Raw genomic sequence first — 25,446 nt, 5'->3', positions numbered from 1 at the left:
TGCTTATGATTTTTCTGGAAACTACAAATTAAAGAAGAAAAATTAAATCTACACGTATAAATAAATCTAATAAATATTATGTCATTAATAAGTGAAATTATTTTATTTAACATTACATAATTATTTTATAGTTAATAATTATTTTCGTTGCATTTCTAAAATGAGAAAAAATGAGCAAATTAGCTCAATATACTGAAAAAAGTGGGATATCATTGAATTGGGGGAAAGTGGTAGTGATGGGAGGGAAAAAAATTGAAGAGAAATAGGGTATGGAGTGCAAATAAGGGGGAAGTTGTGTGTAGGGAGTACAAATACTCAAAAAATAAATAAGAATCACTTTCGCTTTCTTAGTAATCTTTTCAAGACTTTTTTTTCTTTACAATCGAGACTTAGTTTATGTTAGCGTTACTTTTCGCTATAAGATCTAGAGATGTTTAATTCGAATCTGTCCAATTTCGATTCATGTTTTAAATTGTAGATAAAAAATTAGATATTATACTAAAACTACATTTATTCGGATTTTATCTGAAGTGGATAATATTTTCATTTTATTTAATTTTTAATCAAAACTTATATATGCATTTAATTCTCTAATAAAAAATTCAAAATTTAGTTATATAATTCACTAAAATACATGAACTAATAATATATTTTTCTTATTAAAATTTTTATTTTATAATTTTAGTTATTAATATGAAAAGTCAATAGTTAAAAACAAAAATTTATTAAAATTGTAATCAATAGAAATAATATTGATAAAATCTTAGTGATAAAAACATGAATATATATATATATATATATATATATATATATGGATGTTATTATGATCTAGTAATTCAAAGTCTTATGCATATTTATTTTATTGATAATTAATTTACAAAATTTGACAGGATATTTTTCTTTTGCTCTTTGAAACGAATATATTTCAGTCACAGAAACTTTTTTGAAAATTTTGTACTGTTTTAGCTAGTATTTTGCCATTTTGCGAGAATGCAAAATTAACAAACAAAATTAAGGGTCTGACTGGTTCAAACGCAGCGGTTGCGGTTGCGGGAGTTTGTGGATGCGGGCGGTTGCGGTTTCTAGCGGTTTTAAGAGATTTGTACGACTGGTACTACGGTTAAAAATTGGTGCGTTTGCGGGTGACTTATGACTGGTTAACTACCAAATGCGGTAACAGTCAAATAATAAATTAACAATATTTACATTTAATATAATTATAAAAATATCAAAAATCATAAAATTATAATAAATATAAAATTTATATTTAGAAAGTTATAATTTTAATTTTTGGAAATTTATTGAAATTGTTTTTATTATAAAATTTTATAATATTAATTAAAATATAATAGATATATTTTAATATTTTCATAATTTCAATTTTATTTTTTATTAAATATTTTTGCTTTTGTATATATATTGTTTTAAAAAAAAAGAAACAAATTTTACCCTCCCGCAACTGCCCGCAACCGCAAACGCTAGCTGGAGCCAGCTTTTGAATTTATGAGATTCAGAGCGGTTTGAAGCGGTTTAGAGCGATTTGAGTGATTGTTGCAAACCGCTGACAACCGCTACCAACCGCAAAAGCTGCGTTTGCAGGTGGTAGCGGGAAAACCAGTCGCCCCCTAAATTAATGTTTTATTTTAAATCCTAAATTGGGTTGGGGCGATATAAAGATAATATTTAGTTATAGTGTTTAGTTAGTTTTATTTATATACTCCAATCCGTTACAAAAAAAACTCCATATTTTAAAAAAAAATGTTTCAAAAAGATACACCTTTTACATTTGCAATGCATACATTAATTGCAAATTGTAAATTTCAAAAAATATAATTGTGTTTATTAAAATTTTATTGATTAAAAATTATGTTTACTCAATAGAATTGTGTTTATTAAAATTTTATTGATTAAAAATTATGTTTACTCAATAGAATTTTAATAAACACAATTATGTTTTTTTAAGTTTACAATTTGCAATTAGTTTATGCACTGAAAATGTAAAAAAAAAATATTTTTTTGAAATAATTTTTTTCTTCTAAAACATAGATCTTATAGAAACGAAAAGAGTATATCGTACAATTAATGTCGAAGTCTTTTTTTGTTGGAACACATTCGAAGCAAGAAATATTTAAGAATGCTTAAGCTAATTATTACAGTTTTTTATTGCACAATCATTCTAATTAATAAAACTGCAAATTAATTAATTGAAAAGTAAAATATTGAGAAAAAGATTAGGATAGCACCAAACCAAATTTTTGTTTCCAAAGTAGCACTCAAGGTTCAAAGTCACAAAAATAGGTTTCATTAAAGAGGTAAATATACACTTATACCCATTGGGTTAATTAATCCAAACCCTAGGGTTTAGAGTTAAGGGGTGGGGTTTTGGAATTAGGGTTTAAAATTTTATAAAAAATAAATTCTAAAATAAAAAATAAAATTTTTAAAAACAGTTTCAAAAAGTATTTTTAAATTATAAAAAGAAAATTTGAAAAAAATAATAATTTTGAAAAAATAATTTCAAAAAAAAAATTATAAAAATTTCGAATCTGAAAGCATATAATCTGAAACTATAAAAAAAAATTTCTTTTTTTCATTTTTCTTATTTTTTATTTATTTATTTTTGTTTGTTTATTTAATTTTAAACCAAAGGTATTAGAGATATTTTACCCTTTAATGAATGTCATTTTTGTGACTTTCTCCTTCTAGTACTATTTTTGAGACATAAACTTCAAAAGGTGCTATTATTGACAATTGCCCTAAAATAATTGAGAGTTGGAATATCAAAATAATTAAGTGCACAAAATCTATATATGTAACGTAATGTATTTGTGTGCGTGGCGTATCTATTGAAATCTGGACACAATCTGATCCAGCGATGCATTTTAGTTATACTAAATGTCTTTAAATAAAAACATAAAATAAATATTAGTTACTAAAGGCTTATAAAAGGAGATCACCAATTCACCATGAAAGAGATCTCTCGGATTCATTAGCTCAAAGCCAACCATAACAAGAAAAATCAATCTCTCTCTCTAGAGAAGACTTTCTCTCTCCAGTTCTTGATTTTCCGGTGTATATTAAAAATTAATTCTGATCAAAGAGACATGGGAAGTAGTTTCTTTGGTAAACCAAACATGAGAGGATTTTCACCGTCTTCATCGTCTCCAACATCGTCTTCTTCATCCCCGGGGACGAGAAGGGGGAAGAAGAATGGTTCCGAGAAGCCAAAGCAGCCACAGAGAGGTCTCGGAGTTGCCCAGCTGGAGAAAATTAGATTACACGGCGAGATGAGTTGCAACAGCTTCGACAGTTACAGTTCTTCTTTGTATCCTCAGGTAACATTTTACATATATATACATGCATTAACTATATAATCTCGCCAGTGTTGATCGGGGCATGTTAAACATAGTGGTGTATACTGGTATCGCGATCATCGTACGTGTGGTGACCCTTTTGTGTTCATCGCATTCTTCTATCGGATCTATTATAGGAATCCGATCTTTGATTCAGTGTCCCCTGAACTTGAGATGTCTGATTATGGTTAATTGTATGAAATCTAAAAGGATTTTAATTTCTCTTCTTGTCGTATGTAATAATTTCTTTAGATTTCACCTAAATAATTACAACTAACACAACGATTACAAAACGTATACATCTTTACAAAAAACCATGCTCGATCTGGCCAAAAATCATTTATCCAAGTTAAAAAATCAATTATCTATAATTTACTATATCTAACGATTATACGTAAATATAGTCGCAATCATCCGTATAAATTGTTTTTTTCTTTGACTTAAACGAGAAAAGAATTTGTCTATGTATCTACTATTGAAGATTACTCAGTTGAGATGAACTAGATTTCATATAAGTTATTATTCTAGGTCGTTGAGTTCTCGAGGGCATTCCTCTCATTTCTTAAGATCCTTAAGATGTACTTAAAGAAAATTACATGTTAATGAAATTGTAATAGTTTTGTATCATTTGTAATAATTTGCATATTAATTATTAGACCGTCATATGCGACTAAATGTAGGAGAATGTGAGGATGCAAGGAGAATATTCATCCATACCATCATCATCGCCATCCTTTACATATGCATCAGCATCACCATCTTATGGCCTCTATCCTAATATGATGGTATATATATATATACTCTTAATGCTCTCTTTGTGTGCGATTTATACTTGATAATGATATTGTGTGTGCGCGTGTTTATAAAGAAGAATATCACTTAAATTCCTACTCTTAACTTTTTTTTATTCCTATTCTAACTTGATCTAGTTATTTATTTTCTTTTCAAATCAAATATCACGCCTTACGATATGAAATCTTCAGCAAGATTAGGTCAATCATGTTTCCATCTATAACAAAACTCTTTTCAAGTAATCATAAAACAACAAAATGAAAAAATGAAAGGAAAAATATCAACTACTAATTGTTTTTTCCTTCTGTTATTGGCAGATAGATGTACATAGAGATCAATACGAGAGAGCAACCATGAGGTACATATAAAATCACTTTCAACTGTCCATTTTAGGTTTATGAATATGTTAATATTTCGTTTCGTCCTGAATATTAATGACCTTTTATGTTTTTTCAAAACAGTTGGAACCCACGCTACGGCATCTTAGAGAGCCACCATTATTTGGAACCAAACACCACCAGACATATATTTAACGAGGTTCTTATTCTATACCATCACACATAATAACATTTTCATTTGATTATTAGTCTGTGTAGTATTATATACTTTCGTTTCACTCAATATTTTGGTTTTATTCAAGTTAACTACATTTATTCTATTTTAGTGTAGCCATGGTTCAATGTAGTTATGTCATGCTTAAATGTTGGTGAAATAACCTTGTTAAAGTGTTACAGCTCTGGTCAATTTGTAGCTAAGAGATCTAATCTACTGTTCTTTTTTGTCTTGAAATAGGATCCATGTTTTACAAGGCGAAGTAAATCGTTGGGATCAGGAAACCAAAACTCGGGATCGAATGACAATCAAGAGCTAGATTTGGAGTTGAGATTGTCACTCTAATCATTTGTAATAGTTTGCTTTTCATGAAATTGGAAACAAGTCGCGCATTGTGATTATGCTTTTTATATATTCTATGTTGTTTTGCTGAAAATAAAATCGAAGCAACAACAGCTGAATATATTCGGTTTGGAGGTATCTAGTTTATTTTCTTCTTAGGGATGATTTGACCGTTCAGTAGAAAAGGGTTTAAAGAATCGTTTGTAAACTTGAAGGAGCATAAAAAGTTAGATTATAAACCGTATATGGTAATTTTTTCTAGAAGCAAACGTGTTAAACTCTTCACTAGTTGTGATAGGAGAGAGATAGAAAATGCCGCATTATCAATACTTGGTCAGTCTAGGCTTGAACTTCGGCATAAGTGGTTTACATAGTGGCCATAACAGATGATTGGTCCATCTCCTGGCATTAGTCGGAAGGTATTCCAAATTTGGGTTAAACAGTGTGGTACGCTTTCGGACTAATCCACTCTGTAGCACTAAATGCGTTTCTCTTGGACTTAATCGGATCAGTCGATAGAGTTTATCAAAAAAAAAAAAATGTCGTATATAGCATTTGGTTACCATTTTTCTTATAAGATTTTGCATGAACTATTATAAATAAATGGTGATTTCTAAATATTAGATCTTAAAGGTTATAGTCTATTTTTTATAAAGCAATAACAAAATACTAGATCATGATCCGTTTCGACAGCGCGGATTTTTAATTTAAATTTATTTACCAAATTTTATAAATTAATTGATTTTTGTTTAGTGTTAATATATATTTTAGTTGTATAATATTTTTTTTATGTGGCTTAATTAACATTATTATATTTTTTAATTTGTATAATTTATCTTGCTAGTAATTTGGTTCATATTATAATCAGTTTCAATTTGTTGTTTATAATTAATATTAAGCATTTATCTTCAGATAATATCTATTTTGAACATTTTCATAATTATTTTTGTTATTATATTTATTGTTAAATGTATTATATATTTTATTATGTAATGAACATTATTGAATTATTATGTTAATTAGATAAAAATATAATGTTTTATTAGTGCATACAATAATAACTAATGTTTCTAACATATAGAAATATGAATACATTTTGTGTTCATATATATCACGTTAATTACACTTCATATAAATATTCTTATGCTCTATATATCTCTATTATAACATAAAATTAAGATTTTAATGATTAAAATGTATGTAAATTTTATTCAGTTAGATATATAATATTCTATATCTTTATTTTCATATACATTTTTTATGAAAGTATTATGATTGAAAATAATTAACCCAAAAAAACAGATGTAGATATAAGTAGAGATTAGCCCAATGGATGTTGTTAATTATCCATCACTTTTATTAAAATAGAAACATTCCTTTGGATCTAAACTTTTTTTATAAGATTTTAAATTAAATACAACTTCTATAATAAATTAATTATGGACAATATTATAATACTATCTATATTTCCAAACAACACAATAATTAATCTTTTTTTCCAAAAAATATTTTAAGTTAATTTACTAACAATTTAAATAATTATGAACAGTCGAAATTAGTATAAATTATTTTTGTAGGTTTAGATACTAAAAATAATTTCAATAAATATGAAATCAATTAAATTAATAGATTATTTATTTATATTTTCATAAATAAAATTACAATCATTGAAATTTAAATTAACTTTGACATTAAATTAAATACAGCATATAAATCAAGTGCAATAAATTGACATCAAATAAATTTTATAATTAAAATCTATCAAAATATATCATATAATTAATCAAATAAATTACATATATTTTACTGAAATTCATAACTAAAATAATTACAATAACTAAAAATTAAATTAAATAATATCTTATACAATTTCATATTTAATAAATACAAAATAATATAATTATCTATATAAATATTCAAATACACTAAAACAAAAAATTTACAACATCTTTATTTGTAAATTATATTTTGTTACAAGATATTTTCGCATTTTAAAGCCTAGAAAACAGCTTATATGATTGGAGCAAAACATAACCCGCATGGTCGTGCAGGTTCGACAGAAACAAAAATAAATACAAAAGCTAGGTTGCATGGAAACTCTACCGAATGTCCGTTTCATGTTTCGGAATCAGAATCTTTTGGAAACTCGTGGAAATACATCGGAAACCCGTTTCTTAAAAATCTCATCTTAGAAGCTCGATGAATTAAAAACTCGCAATTCTGTTTTGGAAACGCGAAGAAAACTTAAAAAAAAAACAGATTTTATAAATAATTAATAAATATAAGAATATATTTTGCAAAGAGCGGAATATTTAGCATTTGTACACACACTAGTCTTTGTCTTCTATATCAACAAAATATTGCATACAAATATGGTTCCAATCATATATGAGATGTTGATAGCATTCATGTTGGAGATGATCGTTTTGATTCATTACATAAGGTTAATCTTGGAAGATTTGAGTTTAAAAATATTTCTCTTGATGAGCCTATATAAGCTGGAAGCGATTACGTATGTAGCTACTGAAAATGATGTTGAAGATGATGCTATTAATATTTTGACTTGTCGTTATGAATGTTATATTTAGTTAAGACAGTACTAGATTTTTGTGGTGATTTTTTTTGTTGTGATTTTTATACGTATTTTATTATCGTATATTTAACATTGAATGGTTATTTGTTCACTTGTATTTTAGATAAATTAAAAATAATAAAACAATTGTACTAACATGTTAATCGATCATATATATATATATATATATATATATATATATTTACAGATGTTTTGGAAACGATTTTATTTCTAAATTTTGTAGTACCACATTTCCATGTTTCAAAACGTTTTGTTTCTACTTATCTGTTTTTGATTCTATGCAACATAGTATAAAAGGATTATACCAACATTTATTTGTTGTTTCCAGTGGAAAAAAACTGTTAGATTGTTGCTTCCAGTGGAAAAAAACTGTTAGGCGATGAGTTTAAATTTAGAAATGGATAATTATAAAATTCATTTATCCTCCTATACATTAAAAGAGAAGTCACTTTAGTGATTTTTGCTGAGGTGGCACTCATATAGAGCTTCTCAGGAAAAACGTTATAATTCTATTGGCTGGTTTTTTTGAATTTTTCTTTTTCATTTATTTTAATCAATCGCTTATGTAGACAAGCCCAAAACTATTGTCGATTTCGTTAAGCCCATATATAGCTAGGGGATAATAATTATCGATTTAGTTTAGCCTTGGGTACCGGTTCGGGTTCGGGTCGGGTATTTCGGATTTTTGGGTATTTCAGTATAGAGGTATAGAACCCGTTCGGGTATTTCTATACTTCGGGTCGGGTTCGGGTATTTTTAGTTCGGATTCGGTTATTTCGGATCTGGTTCGGATATTTAGATTTTGAAAAAAAAAATTAAAATTTTCATTTCTCAAGTTTCTTATATTTAAAAATATAACTTTTAGTTAACTAATTTTTTCTTTTTAATAGATTGAATAGTTAATAGATTTGGACATAACATTCTAAAACTAAAAAGGCATTAATTTAGTTATTTTTTTAAATTTCGGAAGTAACTTTTTTGTTAATTTTTTAAATAAAAAACTTGACATGCATTTTAAGTGAGTAGCAAATCATTTTTTTCGTAATTGTATGTATATCATATGAACTTAAAGTATGTGTAGTATCAATATAAATATTTTATATAAAATGAGAGATGTAAACTAAAAATATAAGGTTAATTATACATATGTTCGGTTATCTTCGGATATCCATTCGGGTTCGGATATTATCCGTTCGGGTTCGGGTATCCAATCTATCCTTATTCAATACCCGTTTGGGTATTTTGCTACTTCGGTTCGGATTTCAGTTTGGGTTTTTCGGATCGGATTCGGGTGCCACTTCGGATATCGGGTAAAGTGCCCACCCCTACTAATTAGGTTGTTTGTTTTTAATAACTTACCTTTCTAATATGGATTATAGGTGAAGAAGGTAACGTGCCGGTGGTGATGATTGCAAACTCAGTTACTCGAGATGGACGAATGCATACGTATGTGGCAAGGAATGGTCCAGCAATTTTTTTGCCAAATATTATGCGGGTTCGTAATATTACAAAAGGAGATATCTTGCTATTAAAACATTGGCCAAAAAGAATAAAAACAAGGTCTGACTAGATTTTAACCTAACGAAGTTGAAAGATTGTGAGTTATAGGGGATAATCTAGATGTAAAATTTTATGAGTGCAAAAAGTGTATAAAATAAATCAGTGGGTGCAATAAATATAATTTTCTATGTTTTCTAGTAATTTTCTTTCAATTTACCTTATAAAACAATACTAGAGAATAATCCACGCCTTGCGCAGAATGTGATTATTAGTTTCATTATTTTTAATAAAAGATATTAAATCTGTTTAATTTGGATATTTGTCCGGTTTTAAGATTTTTTTTTTGGTTTTTAATCTTTTAAAATATTATTATTTTAAATTAATATTCATTTTAGTTTATTCAGTTAAAATGTTTGATTTTTTTTTTGGTAAACCCAAAAATTAATATTATTTGTTTATTTTCATGTTATGAATTTTAGATAGTCGACATGTCGAACCAATAGTTTCATATTATAGGTTCTAAACAGATAATAGTTTAAGAAAAAAAAATTATTAAGAAAAATTATTTCACTACAATTTGGTCGGTAGTGAAAGAAGTATTAAGAAAAAATATTTCAACTTTAAAAAAAATAGATACTTCAGTTGTGGTAAATACTTAGATACAAGGTGCTCACATCAAGGTGCACATGTATGTGTATGTAAAAAGTATATAAAAATAGTTGACAAATATATAAAGATATTGTTAATTAATATTAAATGACATTTTTTTTTTCAAAATAATACATGAAAAATAAAATAAAAACTAATTTAAAATAAAAAAAAGGCTTTGACATTAGTCATTTTTTTCATATAAAGAAAATAAAATTGTATCCGTAAATAGAGGTGGGCACAAATAGAATATTTGGGTATTTGGTTTGGGTATTTGGAAGCGTTCGTGTCGATTCGATCTTTAGTCACCTAGATATTCGGTGACTCGGATATCCGAAATGTTTTAGAATTTTAAAGAATATCCGATTTGATCCGTAAATAAAATAAAATTTTAAAAATAATTGAAAAATTTAATAATAAAATTTTATTACAAAAATAAAACATTATTTAACTTTTTAAATTCTAGTACCTAATATAATAAATTTAATGTATAATATAAAGTATATGTATAATTCTTTAAAACTAATATAAAGTATAATATATATAACGTATATGTATAATTATTTACATATATGTATATATAGGCATATAACATATCGAATTAGATATATGTTCCTAAAAATATTGGTATTTTTGGATATTGTATTTTAGTATTTGATTTGTTTCGTAGAGTTACGATATCCAGATTTTTTGGTTCAAATCAAAACGGATAACGAATTGAATCAAAATTTATGAATATTTTACTCAAATTTATCCGTAAACAATAAAAATAATATATACATAGTTTGTCTTTTGATTCGTTATCTATATTATTTATTCGAACCGAAAAATCAAGAGTTTTATTGGAACTATGTATGTGAGTTTTATATTAAAAAAAACGTAAAGTACATAGTGTGAACACATTTATGAATATAGTGTGAACGCGTTAGCATATTTATTATCAAATCGTTGTGAAGCTGTCACGTGTCTATTATAGTGTGAATGCATTTATTATAATGCTTGTCTTTTAATATATAAGGGACTTTTTTGAAAATAACTGGGTGCATAGGATAGTAAAGTATTAATTATTTAAAACCATAAAAAACCACGTAAGCAGTATATATAACAGACAACTCATATTTCATTACTTTTGACTAACGAATAATTGGTCAATGTATGAAAAGCCGAATTTTGTTAATTCGTATGAAATTTGAATTAACTAAGTTTTCATGTATGTACTTGCACATTTTATGTGTTTATATACTGATCGGAATCGTTGGACTTTGTTGATGTAGAAATTAGCCAATTTACCCTCAGCTCTATCATTTTTGTTGCGTTTTGCTTCTTAGGCACCAAGGTGATAATGGTGGAGTTCCATTGCTGGAGAATCTTTCCGATTACCATGAATTACCGTACTGCTTCTATCATATCTCTGCCAACAACGGCCCAATTTGCCTTAAAAATTTCTGATGGGTAACCATCAGGTCCCGGGGCCTTCGAGCTCGGAAGCAAAAGGAAAGCTTGCTGAATGTCGAGGTCTGTGAAAGGGACTGATAACATTTCACAATTTGCATCTGTGCACCTAAGAGGCATAACAGAAGCAATGATATCCGACGAAGGTTAAATAGAAGTGACAGGACCTCCAAGGATGTCAGCAAAGTACTCTATCACATGATTTTCAATCTCATCGAGGTTCTCCAGAATAGAGCCAGATAGGTCCTCAAGCAAAGATATATGGTTTTGATTGCACGATGGTAGAAGGCAGTATTTGCATCACCAAGTATAGTCCATTGAATCTGAGACCTTTGCTTGAGAAAAGAGCCCTCAGCTCCTGCCAACTTGTACCAACTTTTATTCGCCTGAGCCTCCTGTTCCGAAGCTAGGACAGAGGGGTTTGCAAGGTTTGATCTCTTTGCAATGGTGAGCAAGTTATAGGCCTTTTCAACTCTTTGCTCTAGCTGAGAGTAGTTAGCTGTTTTGTGCCCGAGAACGAGAGTTAGGAACTTAGGACCAAGTTGCATGAATAAATTCCTTGAAGTCCACATGCTGGTTAAGATAAACAAATAATTTAAACGGCTGCTTCTGCATTAGCTTATGTTGGTCCAAGAAAACACAGGCATGGCTATGATACGAGAAACCTTGCTCACCAAAAACACCAATAACTGCTGGGAATCGCTGATTCCAAGCATCATTTGTAAGGATACTATCCAGACTTTTAGCAACATGATAATTTGACCAGGTGAAAGAGTTCCCAAGGTACTGTAAGTCAAACCGATAGCAAGAGTCAACGCAACTCCAAAAATCTCTCATGCCTCTAGTTAAGTGTTCCGCAGGAGAAATAATTTCGTTAAAGTCTCCCAAAACTATCCATGGAACCCCAACAAGCTGAGAAGACACGTAGCAAGCTTCCAGATCAGACCATAATTGTCTCCTTTCATTCTGCAGTTAGAAGCATAGACAAAAGAAACTCCAATCCTGTAGTGATGTTCGGTAGCTTGACGGACAAGTGACCATCTGCAGGGATTTTGAGATGATTTGAACTTGGACAGACTGATGCCAAACGACCCAAATTTTCCCCAACTCCGAAAACTCATAATTCTCTTCAAAAGACCATCCTGGGATGGTAGAATTTATCTATTCTATTAATTTAGAGTCCTATTTTTTATCTACTTATAAATGTTGTCATTTAAGTTTGGACCTATTCATATTTCACTAGGAATATATATCAATACCTTTAAAATAAGATATCTTTAAGTTCCCTTAATTTACTTTTAATATTACAAATGTGTCTCTCCTATTTTTATGGTTAACAACATTAACTTCATCCTAATTACTATACATTTGTAAAACATTCACCATTTATTTTCATTTAAACCTACAGAGATTTCATTGTACTTAATTGTTTCTTATTTATTCATTTAAAAAATTTCAAAGCCTAATAGAGTTGCTGTTTTAGTTGTAAGGCATCAGAAATATACAACAACATTGCTTTGAATTTGATTATTAATATGAAATTATGGATGGTAAATTATAGTTATACAACTACATGATTTTTATAATATAATTAACTTTTAATATTTTCATAGCGATAGTGCTATATAAATATATAGTTGCTATATTATATGATTTTAATTAAACATATTTTACTCAAATGTGGGCTAACATATTATATCATCATTTCTAAAATGGTTAGTTATACTATAAAATATATAACTAAATGTATTGTAAATTAAATTAATTTAAAAAATGTATTGTATACAAAAATAATATTTAATAACAAAGTAAAATAAATAAATTAGATCAATATATATTTAAGAAATCTAAACAAGAAAATTTACATAATATTTAAAACTAAAATGTAAATTTAATATCAAAATTATACATTTATAAAAATAAAAAAATATCCGCACGGACGTGCGGGTTCAAACTCTAGTTAGATTATTATACTTATCCGACTGTACATGATTCTCAACTAGACTCCCAAAAACGGGTTTGTGTTTCCGCATCCACTTCCTAAAACTTCTCGGCTTTACAGAATCGTTAGAACCTCTTATATTACAACAAAAAAGATCCAAATAAAAAGGTTAAAAATTAGAGGATTAACGGGCATCTAACTCGAGACTTCTTCATTCTCCTTGAGATAGCTTCTATAAACTTATCATCTCCTTCATACGGATTATCCTCATCCTCTGATAAGAAATCCGTATCAGAATTACTACCTGGGCTCGTATTATGATCCGATCCAGTGAAGCTCCCAAGGGTGAGATCAACAAACAATCACCTTTAATACACTACAAGAAAAATGGCTTTTCTTAGCGGCCGAAAAACGCTATCTAAAGATACCATAGCGTTTTAACAAGCGCTATATCATCGCCCGTTATAATAGGTCACACACTTTAGATAGCGGTTTATTGCATTGCTATCATATTACGAGATATAATAGCGTTTTTCTCTATGCAATAAAATATTCTTTTATAGCATTTCATTTATGCTATTATTTACATAATTATAAATACATATATTAATTTTTATTTTTAATATTATAATTGCAATTAACTAAATGCAATTATTTTTTAGTATGCTTTTATACGAAATAGAAATAATAATAATAATTTTATTAATAAATTACAAAAATGTTGTATTACACTAAACCGAAGCAAAAAAAAATCTAAACTAAACCAAAGCAAAAACAAACTACACAGAAGTAAGAAAAACACTAAACCAAAACAGAAAAACCTAAATATAAATCTAAACCGCCGCATCACGTCTCGTCATCATCATCCGGCGCATCACGCGGTATCTCCTTTGTCTTCACTCTCTGGTGAGCAGAAGCCGCTAGCAACGACGCCGTACCTCTCCTGTCTTCAAGCTCACGACAACCACCAACTCTGCTCACGACCCACCTTCCTATACCAAAAAATCAAAACAAAATCAGAGAGAGAGAAAGAGAGAGAGGTCTATGTTGTCGGATGGCGATGGTGGTGACGAGTGGTGGTGGTGGTGGTGGTGGTGGTGTCGGACGGCATTGGTGGTGACCAGTGATGGTTTCAAAAGGAGGAGGTGACGAGCTTCACCATAAAGAAGAAGATTGCAGAGGACCAGAGGTTAGGAGAGATGAAGAGATGAGATTGTGGAAAGATTGATAATTTAGTTTAAGATCTATGAGGAATCGCAAAGGTCGTGAGCCGTGAAAAACAAAAAAAAAATAAAGAGATAATGAGAAAAAAGAATAATAATATCCGTTAGATTTAAGGTCTATCAACGGTGGTGATTAATATTATAGTTATCTTCACCATTTTGAATTGGCTCCTCCTATTGGTCAAGGTTTTTCCTCTTTGTTTTTTTTCTTTGTTGTACACTATTTCTTTAATGTTTGGTATATTTAATTGTTGTTTTTATTTTGTGGTTGATAATCTAGTTATTATTATAATTGTGGGATTAAGATTTGTGACTAAACTTTTAAAAATATAAATTTTAAATTTATATATTGATTTTATAAAACTAATGATATAAGATTACAAAATGCTTATATTTCACTTTCTACAAGCAATTTAAGTCAAATAAAATTAAGATTAACAAACTCAGCAAAATAACTATGATTAATAAGATGATTAGATTTTACTTTTATAAGCAATATGCAATTTAAAGTTAAATAATATAAAATATTAGAGTTTTAATATTTTAGTTAGAGTTTAGGGTATATGATTAATTTGGAGTATGATATATATATATATATATATATAGGGGTTGAGGGTTAAAATTTTGGAGTATTGATTTAAGATTTTAAAGCTAAAGTTTGAAACCAAATTTGAATTTATTTTAAGAATTAGATTTAAGTTTAATTATTTTTTTATTTAGAGTTTAAATTTAAAGTTATGAGTTTAGAATAGAGGTTGAGTATATGGTTAAAGGTTTAGGGTATTGATATTTGCAATTAATTTTTAAAAAGAAATAACTTTAATTTTATATTTAATATTTTAAGTTAAATTTAAGATTTAATGTTAGAATATTAGAGTTTAAAGTTTGTGTTTAGATTTTGGGGTTTAAAAATTCGTTTTAGGGATTTAAAAAGACAAACATAGCGTTTTTAATTTTGTGCTATTAAAAATATGCTATCATAGCGTTTTTAAATATATCATCTTTTCATAGCGTTTCAAAATATATAAACGCTATCTAAAACTAAAGGGTATGTCAACCATAGCAGAAAGGCAAAAAACGCTATCCTCTACTGCTATCAAAACCCATATTTCTTGTAGTGATAAGATTTTCGTATTTCCGAACCTGAGTGGTCGGAGGTAGTGGTATGGACGCCCAGAGAAGCTAATAAGGTTGAGTTTTTGGTCTCAGTAACATCCTGAACTTGATGATCTGTTTCTGGACACAATCTGTTGCATGTGTTTTTTATTCTATTTTTATGATGCCTAGTAGTGTTGGTCTTTTTCAGAGACTCTCTCTTATCTTGCAACTTTGATTCTCGACAACCTTGTTTTTTTGTTCCTACTAGTTTTTGAATGAAAAAGATTTTCAGTAACGTTGCTTATTTTCCTATATTCAGTTAATAAATAACAAAAAAAAAACTGAATAGTTACTTTTAGAAACTTTATAAAATAACAAAAAATGTAGGTCTAGATTCTAATATTAGAGTAACAAAATATGTTTATCATTAAGTAATCGATAAAAGTTATAATTAAGGAATGCATTAAGAATTGAGAAAAAGACCAAAATAGCACTAAATCAAATTTTTGTTCCCAAACTAGCACTCAAGGCCAAAAGTCACAAAAATAGCATTCAAGGGGTGGGGTTTAGGGTTTAGAATTTAGGGTTTAGGGTTTATAATTTAGGGTTTAGGGTTTAGAGTTGAGAAGTGAGGTTTTGGGGATAAGATTTCAAATTTTGAAAAATAAAAAAATTTAATTTTTTTAAAAGATAAAATGTTATTTTGGTCATTTTAGTTTTTGAGTGCTATTTTTGTAATATAAACTTAGAAAGGTGCTATTTTGGAGATTTGCCCTTAAGAATTCTTGACTTCTCTGTTATAATTATCAAATTTTCAAGACTATAACTTCTATCGATTACTTAATGATAAACATGATTTGTTAGCGTTACTCTAAATTAGAATCTAATCCTAAATTTTTGTTATTTTATGAAGTTTCTAAAACTAACTATTTAGGTTTTTGTTATCCCACTATATAAAAGCAACTAAATTGAAGCAATTTTAGACAAGCCACATCAGCATAAATATTCAGAGCCAATTAAACTGCCATGTCACTGATAGAATCTCTTTTTTATTGTCTTCTTTTGCTTCCTCTTCCTTTCGATGAATAAATCTTCACCGGTTACAAATTATTTACTGCTTCTTCAATTTACTAACGCCATCAGATCGACACCTCTTTACCTTTTCTTACCCTCCCCATCCTCGCTATATAATAGTGGCTAGGTTCAAGTCAGATATAATCCTCACAACCAATCCAGACACAATCACCAACCCACCAGGCAAAGCAAAAGACCAACCCCATCCGGAATCAAGCACGGAAGAAGCAACAATGGAGCCAACAATCTTCCCAACAGATGTATGAGAGTTCCAAACACCCATAATCAACCCACGCTTCTCCTTCCCACACCAGTTCGCAACCACAGAGACAACACAAGGCCACCCGATAGATTGAAACAACCCACAAACGATCTGAATAGTCATGTAAAACCCGAGAAGATGCACGTTCATCCAATACCCTAACCCGAAGACAACGGTGACGATCCCACTTCCCATCATCCCAAACACGAGAAACAGCCTCAGATCGATCATATCTCCTAAATGCCCTGCGAAATACATACTGAGAGCGTAGGAAGATAGGAACGCTAGATCGAGCTCGCCGAGTCTCTGCGTTCCTTCGGTTCCTTTGAACGGAGCCCATCTGTTGTCGATCGGAGAGTTTGATTGTTCGTTGACGGAAGGTCCGACGACGCTCTTGACGATGCTCGGAGGTTTGCGAGAGGCGTGGAACGAAGCGTAGGCTAGGAAGGTGATGATGAGGACGAGGATTTGGTGGAATGTGAAGGTTTTGTTTAAGCTTGGGAAGAGAGAAAACGCTGGAGGTAAGCCGCCGCCGCCGATCTTGGATTGCATCTTGAATCAATGGTGGAGCATTTCTTGATTCGGAATAAAAAAAAAGAGTTGATCTTTGAGATTGTTTTTGATTTATTTTCTCACGGTAGGTAATGGGTTGCTACCAGATTTCTTCAAGGCGAAGGACTCAGAGAGATTTTTTCAACTTATTATAAATAAATCATTTTGGTCAAAGGGTTGCGTAAAGTTGAAATCATTTTGGCTAGAAAAAACACGATAAAATAATTTGTGATATGGTCCACCAAACTCCAAAGCTATTGTATGCCAAAAATATTAAAAAAGTAGAAAAGAAGTGATGTACTACGTTGAAAATCTTATTTTATTGCAAGTTAAGAATAATAATATTGATAACTTTGTTACGGAGCACCGACAAACATCGCTTATTAGCAAAAAGATTTTGCAACAATAAATTTTCTCTTTTTTTTGATAAAAATATAAAATTAAAATAATTTTATTTGTTACACTGCTTCGCCTATAAAAGCAGTCAGAATTTTTCTAAAGATATATTTACACACATTTTGGTGAATACCATAATCGTTATTTAAGAGGTGTATAATTTTGAATTTGTAACAAAAATAAAAAGCTATTTTTATATAAAAAATAAAAGACTACATTATATTTACTTTTTTCGTACATGTACTTCGAATTTGCAAGATTATTTAACCTATCTACACCAACAAAACCTTTTGATAAATAATGCAATGTCGATTTCGGTTAAGGCTAACTCATATAAAAGATAATAATATCTAGATTCCCATATATTTCATATCTATATGTGAAATATCATTTTATGTTCATCATCAGTGACATCATTAAAGCATACAAAAGTACTGAATTAAAAAAAAACATATCTATCTCTTGGTTTGGTTTTGTTTGATCCATGAAAGAATAAAACAGTTAAAATATTATTTGAGGCATTGGGAAGAAACAACAAAAGATGAGGTTGAATCCATCTAAGCCTCTTCGAAAATCTTTTGACCTTTTTTCGATACCAAAACAATTGAGATTATTGCGTACAGATCAAATCTATATTTTTATTATATGTAGTCTAGCCAAACGATATATCTCACAGCCTCACATAATTGATTTTATCATAGGTGTGTGATAAATAATTCTTTGTGATTATGTCTCTTTGTTTGTTACTTACCATTCTCTGTGTTTTTTTCATTCATATTTTTTTATCTCAAGTATCCTTTTAATTTTTTGTTTTATCATCATATTATATATTTGCTTTTATTTAAAGTGCTACATAAATATTGAAGAAAATATTTTGAATACATTATTCATTACCATTTTCATAAGAAGAATTCAAAAATTAAAAAGATGGCCTACATAAAAGTTTACTAAAATTTATGCAAAAAACTATTCCAAATTAATTTATTTCTGTAATATATATAGTTAAATTAATCACAAAATAAAAATACTAAAATATATATTTCTAAAACAAATTTAAACATATCATGTTACAAAGTAATTAAAATAAAATTTTAATCGTAAAGATGTAATCCGCGCGTAGCGCGGACACGAAACTAGTTTATATAGTAACTGATTACGAAGATAAACAACTTCGTTTTTTTCTGGTTTAATGAATATTGAAATCCCAAAAATAGTCACGGAACTCTTGTTTTTCTAGGCTTACAAAAAGAAGAGAAAGAGTTTAGAAGAGAGAGATCTAAGAAGCTCCAAACAACAATAAAAAGAAGAAGAATGTCGTTTTCTGGTTATAGCTTCGTCGTACTAACATTATTCTCCATCGTCTTAACTCAAATATATGGTTTGGGAAAAGTTGACCCAATGTATGATCTCAAACCGGAAGAAACGCTAGCGATTCACAACCAGATTCGAGCCGATGTCGGGGTGGCTCCGTTGGTATGGGATGATAAACTAGCTGCCTACGCACAGAACTACGCTAACGTACGATCCAAAGACTGCGCCATGAAGCATTCAACTGACGGAATGTACGGCGAGAATTTAGCCGCAGGTTGGGTCCAACCTTTGGACACAATGAGCGGTCCGATTGCGACTAAGTTTTGGTTGACGGAGAAGCCTAATTACAATTATGACACCAACAGATGTAGTGGTGTATGTGGGCATTACACCCAGATTGTGGCTAATCAATCGCAAAGACTTGGTTGTGGTACGGTCAGGTGTCATAACAATGAGTATGTTTGGGTCGTATGTAACTATGCTCCTAGGCCAATGGGTGATGCGAACACACGTCCGTATTAATTAACTTTTGTGTTTTCTTTTAACGATGACTAAACAGTATGGTAATTGGAGAGTGCGTATTCGATTTGTATTAAAAAAATCATCTTCAACATATATACTACACTTACATAATAAATCACCATTTTCATTTTCTTGTGCTAATATTATATATAACTAATTCAAATCTAATACATATATTAAATTTGTAATTTGCTTTTGCATTTTAACAATATGTGATTTTGAAACCAAAGATGAACAAAGGATATTAGCAATAGCAGGAACGATAAAGAATGAATCGCATCAATATCACCAAAAAAAGTATTTGTCACAAAAATATTACAAAAGAAATTTCAAAACATTCCACTTTTTAAATACTAACCCTACTAAACTCTAAACCTAAATATGAAATATACATTAGTAAATGGTTTATGTATTAAAATATGAAAAATAAATATTTGAGACATTAAAATGGATAGCAAAAAAGGTTGGGCGTTAAAAAAATTAGTTGGAGGTATTTTTATGGAATTTTTTTCTTAATAAAATCATTAACTTTCTTCAAAGTCGTTAAGAGCCCACTTATGTAAAAAAGCCCACCAAAACATTAGTCCAATAACACACAATTCAAAGAAGTTTAGGAGAAATGTCATAATCCCATTTCAACGGTCACGATCAGGTAGACCACTGTAAACCAGGTGGTCGTGACACCACATGATCAACGATCTGAGTTCAACCTCCAAAGAAGCACTTGTGATTCCTCGTAAGCAGCTGTTGATTCCCAAATCTGAACCGAGACGCGTGGTGTATGGAAGCTCCTGTACCGATCCGCCGTGACTAGTGAGGAGGAGGAGTTACTTTGTATTCTGATCATCATCAATGGCGTCTTGGCTCAAAGCTGCCGAAGGTAATCTCCGTACTGGGCTTCTTCACTCTTAACCGTGATAACATTTTATGAATCGAAGGTTGTTGTTTGTTTGGTTATAGATTTATTCGAGGTTGTGGATCGAAGGGCAAAGTCTGTGGTTGAAGATCTTTCCGAGGAACAGTCCGATTTGCAGGCGTCAGGTACTTACTAGATCACTCTGTTTCATTCCACATTGTACGAAAAATCTCATCTTTGGTTGATCTGTGATTACAGTTTCAACACAATTTGTATAGCATTAGGATTAGTTACACCGCATCTTTAGTTTTAGTTATTTATCTGTTTCTTATGTTATGTTGTCTTTTTGTTTGGGGGTGGCTAAAGCTTCTGATAAGAAAGGGTCTCAATCGAAGAGGTTAAGTTCAAGGAGAAAGGTATTTACTGTGTTTCTCTAATCTGTAACTCGTTCCTTTTGTCAATACTTAAGATCAACTTCTTTGTAGGCGCGGCAGAAACTTGTAAAAGAAGGATCTTCTACCAAGAGTGATCTTTCTGGTGATCAGTCTGGACCAGGTGTGTCACAGTCTGAGGTGGCTCCGTCTAAAAGTTCTGTTTCCACTGAAGATGCCTCTTCATCAGGGCCCGCCCTGCAGAGAAGAGAGATTCAACCGACTGATGCAGATGTTCAGAGTGTTCAGTCACTTCCACAATCAGCAGCAGACACAAAAAGTGAAGATGCTGCTGTGGTACCGTCAGAATCTGTTGTGGACGGTGATGCAACTCCAGGTAGCAAGAATCCTGATGGAGATGTTCCAAACGACTCTTTGGTTCAACCGTCACCATCTTTACCTGACAAAGACATTGAAGTCGTTGTCAGTGAGAGCCTGGTTTTTGATGCTACCAAACAGGATACACAAGGAGAGGTAGAAGATTCTTCAAAAAGAGAACAGGATAGACTGGAATCTGCAGTACACGTTTCTCCTGTAGGCGAAGGGGATGTGATTCAAAGCACAGGTGATGAGGCGAAAGAGAAAGTTGGCAGCTCAATCAATTTGGATAAAAAACAGGAACAGAAAGTTGCTGTCGCCTCAACCAATCTGGAGATAGACCAAGATCGTAGAGCTGGTACAACTTCCATGAAGATTCAAGATCAACTTGAAGAGGTTAGTTAGCCTCCGGAAAATGAAGAAAAATAGCACATGCTATGTCTGCTACTTGAATTTGCATGTGTGATATCTTTTTAAAAGACTGTTGATCAATCGATTTCACTAATATAGGCTCAGGGGTTGTTAAAAGCTACAGTTTCCACTGGGCAGTCAAAAGAAGCCAGGTTAGCAAGGGTAAGCTCAAATATCCTTTGCTACTTTCAGATGTTGTTGGACGTGCCCAATTTCAGATGTGTGATTTTTTGTCTTCATTTGCTTTTAGGTCTGTGCTGGACTTTCATCCCGTCTGCAAGAAATTAAGGCAGAGAATGCACAGTTGGAAGAGCTTCTCACTGCAGAGGTAAATTTCAACAGTTTGAGTTTCTTTCTCATACTTGTAAAAGTGATACTTGAAAGTGGTCAAGTGCACCTAATATTATTTCTTCATTTTGACTCTTATAGCAAGAGCTTACCAAGTCATATGAAGCTAGCATTAGACAGTTGCAAAAAGATTTATCAGCTTCCAAAACTGAAGTGACAAAAGTAGAGTCAAGCATGGTTGAGGCACTAGCAGCTAAGAACACAGAGATAGAAGCACTTGTCAGCGCAATGGATGCCCTGAAAAACCAGGCTGCTCTGAACGAAGGAAAAGTGTCGTCTCTTCAGGTATTCTAGGCCTCGTATTTTTTTTTCTTCTTTTGTGTGCTTCCAGTCATATCATACCATGACTGCTTAGTGGTCCTTGATACTTCCTCTCTTCAGCTACCTTTTTTTTTCTTTTTTACCCAACCAGCTTTTAGTAAATCATTTACTTTTTATCAGGCTGACATGGAGTCTATTATGAGAAACAGAGAATTGGCCGAGACTAGGATGATGCAGGTACTACTACAATTTTTTCTTCCATAATTGGCTGTTTGCTATATACGATTTTGAACATATAGGTCCTCAAACTATTGAACTAATATTTTTCTTATTCCAGGCACTGCGGGAGGAGCTTGCAACTACTGAAAGGAGAGCTGAAGAGGAGCGTTCTGCACATAATGCCACAAAAATGGTTTGTTGTCTGAACATTGCGGAAACTATTCATAATGGAAAAATGATATCACTTCTTTTTCTTACGTGAATTGCTCTTTCTAAGTCAGGCTGCCATGGAAAGGGAGAGGGAGCTAGAGCACAGGGCTGTGGATGCTTCCACAGCACTTGTTAGAATTCAGGTGAGACAGGATCCTTAGACTGAGTCCTACAACCACTAATTTACGTTTCAAATAGGTCATTTAACTTAATATGCTAAGTATTAGCTCTATCTTCGTACACTGTGTTCTTCTTTCTCTGGCAAGGAAAATTAGGAACCCTTTGTATTTTCATGGGCTGTATAATCATGAACAAAGTAAAGATTCTATGTGTAACTCTTGTTACCCCAGAACTACTTTGACCTGACTTTGAAAATGGCTGGTTTATTAGAGAATTGCTGATGAAAGGACAGCGAAGGTGGCAGAACTTGAACAGAAGGTGGCCTTGCTTGAGGTAGATGAACCTATTCTCAACGAAATTTGTTACCCCAGCATCATATATTTGAACTTCATTAGAAGAATTGGCAAATGATACTCAGGTCGAATGCACATCTCTGAATCAAGAGCTGCAAGATATGGAAGCTCGTGCTCGGAGAGGACAAAAGAAAAATCCGGATGAACCAAATCAAGTGATCCAGGTATGGTATGTTAACAACAGTAGTGAGTTCTTAGCACTCTTGTAAAACTTCATTAGAAGTAGAAAAAACCATAGAAAATATGTGCAAACAGTATTTACGATTCCTGGGTAACTATGACAACTCATGTATCGATTTCAAATTCTAAAACCGACAAGTATATTCGAACCCTTGAAAACAACACTTATTAGCTTTTCAAAGTCCAGATTTTGGCTACTCCATAGAAGTTACTTTTATTACGCAGATTCAAGCATGGCAAGACGAAGTGGACCGTGCTCGGCAAGGTCAAAGAGATGCCGAGGAGAAACTTTCTTCAATGGAGGTATGTTATCTTTTATTGACATGATGTATTTTTTGTTTGTGCTATAAGAGTAGCTGTATTTTACTTGTCCTTTGCTTGTTGTAGGCTGAAATGCAAAAGGTGAGGGTTGAAATGGCAGCCATGAAGAGGGATGCAGAACACTACTCACGCCAGGTGAGATCCACAGTTTGAGAGTCTGTCTTTTCTTGTCAATGCATTAACAGTTTTTTATTGTTTTTATATCCTAGTCTATGCTTATGGTCTTGTGGTTATAACGGATTCGTTCTAAAATTAAGTGCTTACAACTAATTGATTTATTTCTCTCATACTGGTAAAGTGGTACCTTTAATGCATATGATTATATAACATGAGCTTAATCGTTATACCTCTGACCTAGTAGGAGCATACAGAGCTGGAAAAACGCTACCGTGAACTAACAGATTTACTGGTATGTGAACTCTGAAACATAATGATTCTTAGATCAAAGTCATATTGGGGAGTTGTATGATAGTTTCTGGCCATGGGGTTCGATGCAGTACTATAAGCAAACGCAACTAGAGACTATGGCGAGTGAGAAGGCTGCAGCAGAGTTTCAGTTGGAGAAAGAGGTTAAACGTCTACAGGAAGCACAGGTTCGATGTCAAATCTATCTACAGTTCATGACATTTGCACGCTACTTAAAAATAAAGACTCTAAGCTTGTACTTGGTTGATTCAGGTAGAGGTAGAAAAAAGCAGAGTTCCTCGACGTCCATCAACAACTTGGGAAGAAGATTCTGAGATCAAGACACTTGAGTACGTCTTTTCTAATATGGGTGCTAATATATATTTATATTGAGTTAATTCTTCGATGCTTACAAAAAGAATAAAAATTTCAGGTCTCTTCCACTGTATCACCAACACATGGCTACAGCGAGGACACAGGTAGAGAGACTTGGGAGCATATTTAGAAACACTGCTTATCGTCATTTGTTTTTATATATAACCTTTAATCTTATGTTCACTTTGTTCTCCTTGTGTCTTCAGTTGCAAAACGCAGTGAAACTGTTAGACTCAGGAGCTGTAAGGGCCACGAGGTTCCTTTGGCGGTACCCGATAGCTCGGATTCTCCTGCTTTTTTACCTTGTGAGACTCTCTCTCTCGCTTACCTCTTCAAATATCACTTGCCTTACTACTATATCTATGGAACCTCTAATAAACATATCATTTATGAAATTGCAGATCTTTGTTCATCTCTTCTTGATGTATCTAATACACCGGCTACAGGTACGTTTAGTCCCTTCTAAACTGAATATTATCTCAGTCATGGAATTTGAATCATTGTCGTTCTAATCTCATGCACTCGTGCAGGCGCAAGCGGAAGCCGAAGAAGTAGGGGATTCAATGGGCCTGACCAACAACGTTTTCAGACCATGACAGGTTCTATAAGGAGATCAATGAATGGGGTCTTCAAGTGACCAAAGAACTTACGTATGGATGGATTGTCTTAGAGAAGGTTTTGAACTTTTTTTATACAGAGGCTGCTTGTTACGATTTAATTTAGCAGCAGTTTTTTTCTGTTTTGTTTATTCAAGGAAGTTTCCTCTAACCGCTGGGAAGTGAAGAACATAATGTTTGTAAATGACTACATGGGGATTTATATAACGTACGCTTGAATACCTCTTTAAGTTGAACTAGTTTGAATTTAGAGTTCAGTGTTTGGTTTTTGGAAAGAAAAAACATAACACATTCCGCATGGAAGACCAGTGTACACTGATAACATATGTTGCATACTCATGTCATGTCCATAGCATTGCTCAACAGATGTTCGCCTGCGTTGAGCTTTTCTACAATAAAGAAAACGCAG

The 25,446-nt window shown here is 31.5% G+C and overlaps 4 protein-coding genes across 5 annotated transcripts; 3 read left to right on the top strand and 1 right to left on the bottom strand.

Moving 5' to 3' along the window:
* Nucleotides 1-2,767: 2,767 nt before the first annotated feature.
* Nucleotides 2,768-5,177, top strand: LOC106450124 (protein SPEAR1-like). Of its 2 annotated transcripts, XM_013891781.3 has the most exons (5): nt 2,768-3,335; nt 4,034-4,138; nt 4,463-4,503; nt 4,607-4,682; nt 4,938-5,177. In XM_013891781.3, exons 1-5 carry the CDS (start codon nt 3,105-3,107, stop codon nt 5,040-5,042), a joined length of 558 nt encoding a protein of 185 aa, XP_013747235.1. In that variant the 5' UTR covers nt 2,768-3,104; the 3' UTR covers nt 5,043-5,177. The 2 variants fall into 2 exon arrangements, with proteins under 2 accessions (XP_013747235.1, XP_013747236.1); XM_013891782.3 differs by lacking the exon at nt 4,034-4,138.
* Nucleotides 5,178-16,678: 11,501 nt separating this feature from the next.
* Nucleotides 16,679-17,383, bottom strand: LOC106409619 (putative glycerol-3-phosphate transporter 5). Its single transcript, XM_013850220.2, has one exon. It carries the CDS (start codon nt 17,381-17,383, stop codon nt 16,679-16,681), a length of 705 nt encoding a protein of 234 aa, XP_013705674.2.
* A 916-nt stretch (nt 17,384-18,299) lies between these two features.
* LOC106450125 (pathogenesis-related protein 1) lies at nt 18,300-19,727 on the top strand. The gene has a single exon (XM_013891783.3). It carries the CDS (start codon nt 19,091-19,093, stop codon nt 19,610-19,612), a length of 522 nt encoding a protein of 173 aa, XP_013747237.1. The 5' UTR covers nt 18,300-19,090; the 3' UTR covers nt 19,613-19,727.
* Nucleotides 19,728-20,235: 508 nt separating this feature from the next.
* LOC106447107 (golgin candidate 1) lies at nt 20,236-25,261 on the top strand. The gene is made up of 21 exons (XM_013888968.3): nt 20,236-20,492; nt 20,573-20,653; nt 20,835-20,884; nt 20,954-21,613; nt 21,728-21,790; nt 21,879-21,956; nt 22,058-22,261; nt 22,418-22,474; nt 22,575-22,649; nt 22,738-22,809; nt 23,057-23,119; nt 23,205-23,303; nt 23,545-23,622; nt 23,707-23,775; nt 24,002-24,049; nt 24,138-24,233; nt 24,319-24,395; nt 24,479-24,524; nt 24,627-24,725; nt 24,822-24,866; nt 24,951-25,261. The coding sequence occupies exons 1-21, from the start codon at nt 20,465-20,467 to the stop codon at nt 25,014-25,016; spliced, it is 2,154 nt and encodes a 717-aa protein (XP_013744422.1). The 5' UTR covers nt 20,236-20,464; the 3' UTR covers nt 25,017-25,261.
* The last annotated feature ends 185 nt before the right edge of the window (nt 25,262-25,446 follow it).

This window comes from Brassica napus, chromosome A9, assembly GCF_020379485.1.
Source record: "Brassica napus cultivar Da-Ae chromosome A9, Da-Ae, whole genome shotgun sequence".
Taxonomy (NCBI): Eukaryota; Viridiplantae; Streptophyta; class Magnoliopsida; order Brassicales; family Brassicaceae; genus Brassica; species Brassica napus.
This window is presented reverse-complemented; position numbering and strand designations above follow the sequence as displayed.